This window comes from Nothoprocta perdicaria, unplaced genomic scaffold (assembly GCF_003342845.1).
Source record: "Nothoprocta perdicaria isolate Ctin4 unplaced genomic scaffold, notPer1 scaffold_157, whole genome shotgun sequence".
Lineage (NCBI taxonomy): Eukaryota > Metazoa > Chordata > Aves > Tinamiformes > Tinamidae > Nothoprocta > Nothoprocta perdicaria.
Window position 1 is genome coordinate 113,515 of NW_020454727.1, and position 11,801 is coordinate 125,315.

An 11,801-nucleotide genomic window follows, 5' to 3' on the forward strand; every position below is an offset into this window, starting at 1 on the left:
GCAGCTGTAGCAGGCCCGGGCGCCCACAGCAAACGCCCGGCAGGGCAGCAGCCCGGTACAATTCAGTCGTCTCRCAGTACTCCACATGAGCAGTATCAAAGAGCTTTCGCATTTCACATCTTGAAGAAGAACAGGTCAATCACTTTGGCGTGGGGTGTTTCTCAAGGAGCTTGCACCTCCTCAGGTCCCTAAGCTGAACTATTCCCCACGGTTACTGCTTCCCAGGCAATTCCCCTGGCCCCTTGCTGTTCGTGCTACTCATCCTTACGTGATAAAGGCTCTGGGAGCTACTTTCTTCCCCAAGTTTTGGGATACCAACAACCTGTACAATTGGTTAGTGGCTCAATACTTAATCCACCACTTCATACTGTACTCTCAACTGAGACTTCCCTGCATACATTATGCAATGGATACCCTAAGACTAAAATCATTTTGGYGACCTAGTGGACACATTGCCCAAACTATAAATTCTGATCTTCCTCCCCTCCCGCTATCCTTCCTAGATAAGCCTGGTTTTTAGCCACAAACTTTAGTCCAATAYGCTCACCGATGTACTGGAAGAGACTGAGGAGTCAATCAAGGTACCCATGGTGAAGCCAAATACTTATAAACACATTAAGGCAGGTTTCACATCATTTCGTTTTTGGACACAAAATGCTGGTCACTTCACGGCACATGCAAGTAAGAAAGTTTTAATACTTRATAAAAAGCTTTAGATTCATTTTTAAGATATCAATTATAGAAAAATCAACCTTTTTCCGTTCTTTTTTCTTAAAAGAGGTCAGAATATCTCTGCACATGAGAGCAGAAGTGCAGACACACCTATTGGAATGGATTCCCTTCCCTCCACACACAGAAAAACAGAGGTCAGGGTTCTTGGCACCAGAAGAGAAAGGAGGAAAAATTTCCTCGTTGTCGGTCAGAAATGAATCATCCTTCCATTCCGAGCGGAAAAAGTCCTTCTGAGCAGACTTAAACCAAAGCAGAATATACCACAGAGCAGGTATATTTACCTTCAAAAGGCTTTTAGGCTACACTCGGACACACACAGAGATCCACGCTGAGAACGTGCCCGGTGGTGCATTCAGCGTGCAGCTGCTGGAGCTAATGTAAAACCGGATTGCCTGGATGTGAGAGCAATTCCCGGCGCRGAACCCACGGAGCGTCGCAGGGAAGAGACCCTGGCAGTTCGTCTCGGAGACTACACGTCAAGACCAATGTGGTCTTGTGAGGAAAGTGAAATTCAGTGACCTGAATCGACGTATGGAATGACAATCCACAACATAAAATGACCCCCCTACAAGTCTGGTACAAACACGGAGCCCACAGCAGAGCAGCCAAGGAGTGAAACTCTGTCTCTCTTGCTTGCAGTGGAGAGAAAACTGTTTTTATGGGTCACTGGTAAAAGTACTTGGATAGAAAAGCCTGAAAAACTTATCACCTATCACTGACCCATAAAACAAACAAAAAAAAGATAGGAATTTTGCTTCCTAATATTTTCCCTCCCTCTATTTTATATTTTAATCCCTCCCACTTTTGTATTCCCTATGATCCTACCCCTTGAGAAAAAGGCGGGGGAGGAGAGTTTAGTCAAGTTCCATCGTCAAAACTACCCAGCAACGAACGAACCGTCAGCTCCTCGGCTCTTCCTGAAGCGGACGGGAAGATGCTCGTGGGTAGCGGCGCGCGGCGCTGCAGGGCGCTCTGCAGACACTTGGGCTTTGTAAATCGTTGTGCTGACCCTGCTGGCAGGGCTTATACTGGGAATTCTTCGATRGAACTCCCTGGAAGGAAAAGAGAAGACACTCGGGTTGTTAACAGGCTCCGATAGACATTTGCAGTTCTTAAGGGACAAGGTATCGTTGCCAGTTGTTGTCTGTAACGTTTCTGTTTCTTTATCTCACTATTTTTCCCCTGCCAGCAGATAATTTATTCTGTTTCTTTACTGTTGCCAGCTCTTTGTAGTACAAGAAAGGCAAGATATCCAGGGCCAAAATAAAGCCACCGTTAATCAGGCAGGGAAAGAGGCGCTTGAAGAGAGCCCAGATACAACAGGGCACCTCCCAAAAGCTGAACAAATATCCCAATTATAATTGACTTCCAGCTAAAAGGCCTGGGGAACATAAATCACTCTAGATTCCACCTGATACCAAGGCAGAGCTGCTATCCCTCTGAAGGAGCTTTGCTTTCTTCTGCTGTCAGCCTAAGATGCCTTTTGCTCCCCTTCTATGTTCACGTTTTTCAAACCTACCTAATAAAGGGGGTAGGATATTGGCTACCCCGTTTCAGTGCCYACACACTAACTGCTTTCCTTAGGGCAAGGCTTCAAACGAGCAAAAACTAAAATCAGTGAGTTCAGTTTTCATCTCATTGCACGAGCTCCACTGAAGACACACTGATGCACTGTAGTTACTACTGTTAAATGAGCTTAAAAGGTTGTTTCCAGATTAGAGAAAGTGGGCTTTTTTTTCCTGGTATTTTCATCTTATACATTTACATGCGGCAGGAATTTGTTTCAGCAACTTCCCTCTTTCAACACCAGGGTACCCTTTCCAACTTCYAAGAATATCACTGTGAATTCCTACAAGGGAGCCTTCTAAAAATACCACGTTGAGCTTCTCCGAACGTGCCCTCTACCAACGCCTGCAAGAAAAGGGTTATTAATAAAGCAAAAGTCAGGCAGTAAGGGGGGTGGTTGAGAAAGACCATAGGGGAAGGCTGCTCTCCCGCCCACAGTATCCCCTGAGTTATCACAGGAGGTAAAAAAAAGAAAGTTTGGAAAAAAATTGCCATAAGATGCTATAAATAAATAATAAYAATAATGATCCACTTCCAAGTACTTACATACACATTCAGGCTATACATTTAGCCCATATGATGGAACAATACAGAATACTCGCTGACAATGTAAACACTTGCCAGACATCCCATTCAAAGTATGTTTTTGACTGATAAAATGGTTACTTCAATTCAAAGTGTGTGCTAGAAAACAAAGTTTTGCTAATATATAAGCCAAGATCCCCTTTGAAAGCATTTCTGCCTCCAGCAAGGCSCTATTCGGTAGAGCGTAAGACGAGGAAGGAAGTTACGTTACCTAGACTATACATTCTCCATCTCCTGGTCATGGTCCTGCTCCTCCTCCTCCTCGTCCTCTTCGCCTTCGTCCTCGCCGCCTTCCTTCTCCAAAGGAGCGTCGCCGTCCCTCGCTATCTCCTCCACGTGGGCGAGCATGTCGGCCATGAGGGCCTCCTCCAGCCTCTTGCGCACCTGCTGCACCAGCTCCTCCTGCTTCCTGCCCAAATCAACCAACACTCCCATTAATTCTCAGAGCTGTTAAYTGGAAGCCCCTCCCCGCTCCTTTTTCAGGGGGCTTTAACCAAAGTTTCTCGAGCTCAGATACCTTTTCCAACACAAGATGACATGTTTTGATGTGAAAAAGAGAAGTTCAATACCTAATGTCTTCATCTGTCACCATAAATGCTTTGCAAAGCGGCTGTGAGGTGTTGAGCCAGACTCCAGGATTCTTCTCCACGGCGGCGGACAGCTGCCCCGTGATGGGCATGGTGCTGGTGTGCAGAGCACTGGCTATGGCAGAGAGAAGGGTCTCATCCGTGCAGCCAGGGCCAACCCCTAGAAGGAGGGGGGAAGACAATCTAATTTACAAGCTCAAGAACAGGATTTGTGCAACGTAAGCCTCAGTCCTAAACCTTCTAAGAGCTTTGGTAGGACTGTCTCAAGGGGTATTCAAGCCTAGASCAACTCCTCACTGTGTTACATACAACCCAGCTTGCCAAAGGGAGCTGTTTGAACTGCTTTAGGAAAACGAAGCTTYGCTGCTTCGCCCCGCTGCGCCTCGGCATCCGCTCCGGGTGAAGGGCTGAGGAGCGACTGTCCCTGCTGCAGGGACGCTCCAGAGCGCTGCGGGACRCGCAGGTGACATTCAGCACCTTTACACCGGTACCAACCGCCGTCCCCRGCGTTAGCAGTGCTCTCTGCTTACCTTGCAGACCTTTCGGAAGGTCCATCGTTTTCACCAGCTCCTCGGCGATGTCGAAGGCGTTCAGGCCACTTAATTTCTTCTCCCAGAAGAGCTGACATCAAAGAAAGCGTTTATTGGTACAAAATGGAGAAACAGATTTGCCAAGAACACAGAGCACCTGCTACTACATAAAACAAAAATAAAACTAACAGGGRGAAGAGGGGAGAAATGCTGCTGCAGACAACTTGATATTCAATTTACTACAGAAAGGGCCTGGCAAAGACAGGGAGAGATTCTCATTGCTGACAGGGGATCAATCTCACATCTCTGCCCTCATTTACTGCCTAAAAAAGAAAAAATAGAAAAACCACACAAAAAGATTTTCTTTTCCTCCAGAGCTTGCCAACAGGTGAATATTAAGTGCACGACAAGGCTGACAAGTGAGGAGGTTTTTAAGGAAACCACATTCCTCTTAGTATACAGTATATTCTAACTGCCCTAGACCTAAAAGGGCTCAATATTCACTGATAACACTGTGATAACACTGATAATGCACAATATTCACTGATGACACCGTCTCAACAGACTAAATACCTTGGTTCCCAGTGCCACAGAGCGGGACTCACTACAGAGGATTTGCAGTATCCCCGTTGTGAGCCTGGCTGCAGCGATGGGCTCTGGGCCCCAGGAATCTCTACGGAAATGAGTCCATTTTCCAAAGGTTGCTCTGAACACGCAAGCCTCATTTTCCTACCGCCTTAACTTCAAAGCTGCATTTGTTCCTCAGCACTTTTTGCCTCTTTTCACTGGATTAAATTAAGCTGGAAGATTTCCTTGAATTTGGCTGTATTCTGTTGTTTGCACATACACAGTACAATTGGAAAGAAAAATCTTTTATACTTAATAATGACATTTCAAATTAATTTCTGACCTCATTCTTACAGCTGGAGTAAGCAAAGGTCTATGCAGGGGTGCAGCCTCTCAGTACATCAGAAGCACCGCAGTCTAGTCTGAACTGGAACAGGGATTTCTTGAAATACAGAATCCTTAAACAACTGGAGCATTCGAGAGCGATTCTAATTATAATGCAAATGTCCCCTAAAGTGGTTATGATTTTTGTTTAAATTTGCAGATRGACTTGATTCCAGTATCAGGCAAAAGCAGTTTTGGCTGCAGTGGTGACCTAACCAAGGTTGGAATCTAGTTACAAACACAGTGCAGACAGCACTGGAGATGCTTTTTGTTTTGATTTTAAAAGCTGGGAGCACTATAGCGTGTCATTTCTGAAACCTCTGACACTTCAAATTGTCATAGAATATTTATTTACTGTTAAAAATTCAACTGTTTTACTCTGTGACTCTCCAAAGGGGAGAAATGAAAGTTTCTTAGCCCCAGCACAGGAGCTGCGAAGCTGCAGGTCTCACCTGCCGGGGCTGATCCACGGCTTTCTGCGGATCACTCTTCACCTTGTTGCTGGGATGGTTGGTGATCTTTGTGACAGGCTGCTTGAATATGGAGGCTGTCTGTCTGACAGGGAGCGCAGTATTCAGATCAGGTTTGCCCTGAAAATTCCAACAAAAAGAGGGAAAAGACACACCAAATTGAGCAAAAGATACCATGGCTAATAAAATATATAGAGCAGTGAAAAGCAGTATTTAAATATTTGAAAACTTGTTTGTTCAAGCTCTGTCCTCTCAAATTCAGGCTGCAGTTTATCAAATTTAACAAAGTTTTCCCACTCTTTCACATTCTAACTAAAATACTGATTGCTCTGATTACAATTTAAAAATACTTTGCTTATTTTATTCTGATAGAACACAAAAGTCAGAACCTTGAATTTGCTTTCGCGTTTTAATACGAGAGTCACCTCTGCATCACTAAAACTGAATTTCCAAAAATCAGAAAAAAATCTTACTCAGAATAAAGAGCAGAGTTTGTGAATCCAGAAGTCACTGTAAAAGCCTGCTTAAATTCAATTGTGGATGTCAATAAACACAACAGCATAGTGGGAATTCCAATTACTTTTTTTACCTCCAGTTCTTAACAATTAAGCACATCAAAACTAACAGCTAAAAACCGAGTCTGATTTCAGTTTTCAGCAGGCTGATAACAACCAAGTTTTGCTACACAGCAACATTTTTATTAGGGGGAACTTAGGAACAGTGCAGCTCGTTCTGAGATCTAACCTGCAAATCTTGCCATGGCTCTAGGACATACTTTGTTCTCGAGATTGCCGACAGAGCGTCTGCTTAACACAGTTTCTCAAGATATAGAGCAAAGTATTTGGGACATAAACCATTCTGCATCCCCTACGTGCAAATCCATCCATAAGGTGGTGATAAATCTGATATGGGAGGTAGGGRCATGTGCATGCTACTAGTCTGTGCAAGGCAAAGTATTTTTCTTATAAAAATATCACCAAAGTGATATTTGCTATCGCATGCTATCATATGGTATAAGCACATGCTCCAGTCACTTATATCAGAATATTGTCCTTTTCTTCTTGCCTGGTTGACATATTCTAAAAAATAAACATCACACTTTTCCACATTTAGTTTTCTAGGCACATAGACAAACACCAAATAAAATCCGGTGTTCTCTAAAGTTTCCAGCATCTGTTACAAACACTTAAGAAMAACCAGAGTGCATTTAGCCAGATGGGTTTTTCTACCAAAAAGAAAAAACAGAAACGACGAATTATGGTATTTGTCCGACAAGCCACAAGAGAGACATCAGATGACAGGCCTCCGGTTTGAAGCGTTAATTCCCAAGTGCTAAACGTGCCTGTTCTCCCAGACACCGATTTGGGAAAGAGGTGGAAGTTTTGGCTGCGGCTGGCGCTCACCTTGGCTTGGTTCGAGCAGTCGTAGCGCATCCTCTGCCTGTTCTTGTTCATTTTAGTCATGAGCATCTTGCCCGTGCGGAAGTCGAAGGTGCYGAGCTCCATGGAGCTGCCCAGGTAGCGCGCCAGCTGGGGCTTGCTTCGAAACTTCTTCCCGCTCGGGCTGCACAAGCACGCAAAACAAACAGGGAGAAACGTTAACAATCACCGGGTTTTGGTAGGTTGCAAAACCAAAGAGTTTCATTTCTTCCAGGAGAGAAGCCAAATGCTGAACTTCCGAGAGTGAAATCCCCCTTTCTCAGCTTACACAGCTCCAGATGGATATTTGTGCATTTGGGTCAACTCCTTTTCATAATTATTGCAGAAAAGGCAAATTACACGTAGAATTTGTTCAAATGTTCTTAAAAGGGAAGAGCAGAGCCCAGGCCGGGCATGAATGAATATAACATAACCCATCCCATACTGAAATGGAAGTTGCTGGCACAAAACCTCTCATTATTTGAGGCAAGTGAGCACTCAATGCCTGTCCTCAAACACAGCTTCTTCTCACAGGAGCTTTATGTTTGAGGAGCACCACAATGTCTCTTCAAACTCCCGTTTCCCCTCCCCGGATTGCACATTCAGCCTTGATTACAAGTTTTTGGTAGCACTCTGAACGCCTTATTTCAGGATAACACAGTATTCAGGAGTAAGTGGTGAGTATTAAGGACAGTGTCAGCTGCTGACAAGCTGCAAAGCAAAGAATGATGAAGTTTAATTAACAACAGACTAAGGGTCAAAGCCTTAGAAAACCCTGCATTAAAGGTAAAACAGAAGGGAGACTTCTTAAGCATCTGATTGTACAGAACAGACTACAGCGCGGCAAGCAGATGCAAATTGCTCCAACTTTTTCTTCTGTTTTATTAATATAACATGYTTATAATGTATTTATCTCCTCACCAGCCTACAAATCCCCTCAGTTCCTGATCTCCTGAGATCCTCCTTTTGGAAAGTAGGGGTTAGCAGCAGGGAAGGTCCTGGCCCTGGTTGCTCCTAGCTGCTTATCCTACCCCACATCCATCCCTCCCACATCCACTCTGCAAGTGTAAAAGCGTTTGTGCCAACGTAGCTGTGCAGAGAGGGAAAATATTCCAGCTTTTGCTGGAATATTGCAGGAAGACGAGGAGGAAATGCTTTGGCGTTGGTTATTCTCGACCTCACTAGAGAGGTGCACACAGGGAGGTGGCAGAAGATCACCCTGCAGTAGGTAAAAAAACAGAGAGACCAGGTCTCGACTTCAAACGTGAAGCTGCAGCTTAAGAATCTAACAGGAGTTAAATGCCTCGACCCAGAAAGAGGGAAAACCAATTCCCACTAATTTTAGGGAAAAGTCATCCTTGCGGGTAGTGAAGTCAAAGAGAGAAACGAAACAACTTCTACATGAAAAAATACGACAGTGTTGCCTCTTCCAGGATCCTCAGCGCCAGTTTGTGGTTTAGTGTTGTAGCAGCAGAAATGCACCGTTATTCACTGGAAATCATGGGCCATGCTGGTGGCATCTGTTCTGGAAGGCATCTCTCAYCTAGAAGCGCAAGGCAGCTCCTAGGCTGGAAATGTAGATATCCCCGGGGATGAYAACATTTTAAACGAAAGGGCCACAAACAGACCTGCTAATTTCTGCAACTGCCGCCTAATTCAGCACCACTGAAAACAACTTGTACCAGGACACAAAAACGACAGGAACGGTGGGAGTTTGTCCTTTAAATGGGCCAAAGCTTCCCCAACAGAACGGGAGATGGGATACAAGGAAAACTCCTGTGCGTGGCAATGGCTGTGCTCCCTACACAGGCTACCGCTTCTAACACATCCCCAAAGCTGCTCCAAGCCAGCTGAGGACTGAGAGGAACCTGCAAGGAAAGAAAAAGGAATGAAGGAATCCAAAAGCGCTCGGAGTCCGCTGGGAAGCGTGGCCTGAAAGAGTCGTGCTGATGTGCTAAGAAGAAAAAACTTCTTTTCGGGACACAGAATCAGAAAAAGGCAACTGTGGAATAGGGGGACGAGGAGCAAACTCGGTGGTGAGACTGCAGGGACAGCGCRGGTGTCCTCCGGGCAGCGCCGTCCTGGCACAGGGATGAGCTACAGGCACTTGAACGGCTTGAAAGCAGTAGTTAAACAGCCCCCCAAARCCTACGGAACGGGGGCGGCAGGAAGGCTGCCCCGTGCTGGCTGCAAGTGACGRCAGGGCAGACAGCGCCGCGTTCCCGGGACGCGCGGGGCTCACGGGCGCTCCTCGCCACCCCGCACGGGGCACCCCTCGCCTCCCMGCGCGCAGCCGAGCGCCTCCAAGCTCTTCCTACGCTAATACTCTCGGCTATGCAAAGGTCTGGGAGGCCCAGCAGGAAAGTTCTGATTTAAAAATTGAAGGACATATGTATACCCACACAGAGTACAGGCCATTGCTGGATTAAGGTCTCCTCCACCCAGCGCGCTGCGGGGAAGGCAGGGCCGCCGCGCGGCTGCGGGCGATTTTCATGCTTGTCCGTCAGCAAACGCGGAGCTTTCTCCGAAACGAGCACGAGCAGCAACCGAGGGCGGTGCTGCAGAGCYGCCAAGCCCACGGTTGCTTTTCAGGGACTTTTTGTTATTATTATTATCAGGAGCAGATGACGGGGGGGCGCACTGAGCCGCCAGGTGCCTGCTCTCCATGTGCCAAGTGGCCTTTGTTCAGAGCCTTATATTCTTAAGGAGAAAAAAAAGAGGCCCGGAGCCCTGTGCCCTCCCCCTGTCTCGTTAGGGAAATCTCCTCCCCTTCTCCTCTCCCCATTTAGCATTTGCCAGCTCCAAAGACAAAAGAGGGAAAAGAAAGAGAAAAAATCCCCGCACAACCCAAATGTTTTCTGCCTTTTAAAGACACARAGATAACAATAACTTAGGTAAAGTGGGCGAGGGAAAGCAGGCGTCTATAAGAAAACCACCTCATTTCCTTAGTGTGGGGAGGCGGGCGCAATGCAAAACACGTTTCCTCCTTTCTCTAAACGCGGGGGTCCCTCCTGCACCAGGGGCTCTTCGGCAGGCCGAGCCCTGGGCACCGCAGCCCCTCGTGCTGCACGGGGCAGAGGAGCCCGGGAGGCTCCTTGCGACGCAGATCCCGCCACTCCCCGCGGAGCTTCTGCCGCACGATCCAGCTCCTTCGACAGGGAACAAGTTATATGGAGAAAGGGAGAGCGGGATTGGCGGCTGCAGTGCATCYTTACAGAGTAAAGCATCCCTAGCGCAGCACAGATCTGCCTCRGTGGTGCCGGCTCCCGCTCCGTGGCTGCAACGGGATCAGATGTATCCAGAGTCTTCCCTCACCCAGAAAAGCCCCGATGCAAAAGGCAGAGCAGGGGCCTCTGCAACCTGCTGCCGCACGGACCCACCTCTATGCACTTAATGCACCTGRATAGTGCAGGTGCCTCGGGACACGGGTGCCTCTGCTCACCTGTGGCCTTGGGGAACTGCTGGTTGTCATTCACCACCACATCTGTCCTTAAAAAGCATTTAGTGGCACCCGGTGGCCCGTCACAGCAGCAGCACCCTGCACCCACACACGTGCGTGTCCAGGAACTCGGCACAGGGAAGTCTCCAGGCATAGAAAACTCGAAGGGAACAGGCACGGAAAAGCTCTGTGTTCCTAGAAACACTGCACCCCGCTGAGGAACAAAAACACGTAACTGAAGAATGAACCCAAGTATAAATATCCACTTTTGTAAGGTCCAGCTTAGGAATCACAAGGCYCCCTTCAGGGGCTTTGGATGGTACAGAGCAACTGAGAACGAGCACAGGATGCTCTCAGAAAACACATTCTCCTCTGCAATTTTTGGGGAAAAAAGGTATTCAGATCAAGAGATTTGCAAGCTTTTTTTTTTGGAAAACATTTTTCTGGACTCTTTCCATGCGTTGCTGCACAGCTAAGAAATCCACAGCAGAGTAAGCTTCACCTAGCACAKGGTATCCAGTGGTTGCGAGCGGAGGTGCCCACAACTTCCTGAACCCGAAAGGAACAAAACCCCAAACATCTGACATGCTCCGACATCGAACTTGTAACAAAACACCATTAAAAAAGAGGCTGTTGTGACACAAAGCAGCTCCTTCCCATAAYGGGGAATAAATGGCAGCAACAGCTCCAAACTGGCTGCTGGTTCCCTCCTGATTTTCCCCAAATTTTAAGTCCCTGGTAGGGGAAACAAGGAATTCTAGTAAAAAACAGAAGAGAAGTGTCTGTGGAATGGGCTGCTTTGGGAAAGCAGGCCGGGGCGCCCGGCAGGACGCACGGGAGGGCGTCCCTGACACCCCGACGGGGCCACGCGCYGGAAAAACGGGTATTTACCCACGGCCACGCGCACCTTTCCACTCCGGAGTACGGCAGAACGCACCAAAAAACCAAAAACTAACACAGCAGGGCCGAGTTATACCTTGGATCTCGGTCCAAATTGATACAAAGGGAAAGAATTCACTGTAATTTGGGAATAAGAACAAGCTGCTTGGCCTCTGCCCCCCTCTTTTTTTCTTTCCTGAAGTCCAGCATTGAGATCACAACTTTACGAGAGAAATGCCACCAAAAGCAGGGATCCCGCGGGCTTTCCGCTCCCGGGGATGCTTCAGGCGGCCTTCCCCTTCCCGCAGCCGCCCTGGATTGCGATGGGAGAGCCGGGCAGCTCCGGGCTCACTGACCACCAGCCGGCTGCCCAGAACGTTATTTCCGTGCCGGGGCACCGACCCGGGCGCGAAGCCCCTCGACCGCCGCCGGAGACCGGACAGGGGAGCGGGCGCCGCGGACGCGACACCGCGGTCCCGCAGCACACACCGGGGCCACGTTAACTTAAACCCCTTAACGTATAGCGAGAGCCGTGCCCGATGCATAGGGAGAGCCGTGCTCCAGGGCCCAGGGCCGGTGCCGGCCCCTCGGGCGCGCCCGCCGCCCCCGCGCCGCTTTCCTGAGGTAAACGGTTGCCCGGGGCC

The 11,801-nt window shown here is 47.9% G+C and overlaps 1 protein-coding gene across 1 annotated transcript; it reads right to left on the reverse strand.

The window, feature by feature from the left end:
- Window positions 1-7,029, reverse strand: MBD3 (methyl-CpG binding domain protein 3). Its single transcript, XM_026035216.1, has 6 exons — window positions 6,825-7,029; window positions 5,404-5,541; window positions 4,001-4,091; window positions 3,453-3,630; window positions 3,095-3,292; window positions 1-1,784 (listed from the first exon to the last, which is right to left on the reverse strand). The coding sequence occupies exons 1-5, from the start codon at window positions 6,924-6,926 to the stop codon at window positions 3,100-3,102; spliced, it is 702 nt and encodes a 233-aa protein (XP_025891001.1). The 5' UTR covers window positions 6,927-7,029; the 3' UTR covers window positions 1-1,784; window positions 3,095-3,099.
- Between the last annotated feature and the right edge of the window lie 4,772 nt (window positions 7,030-11,801).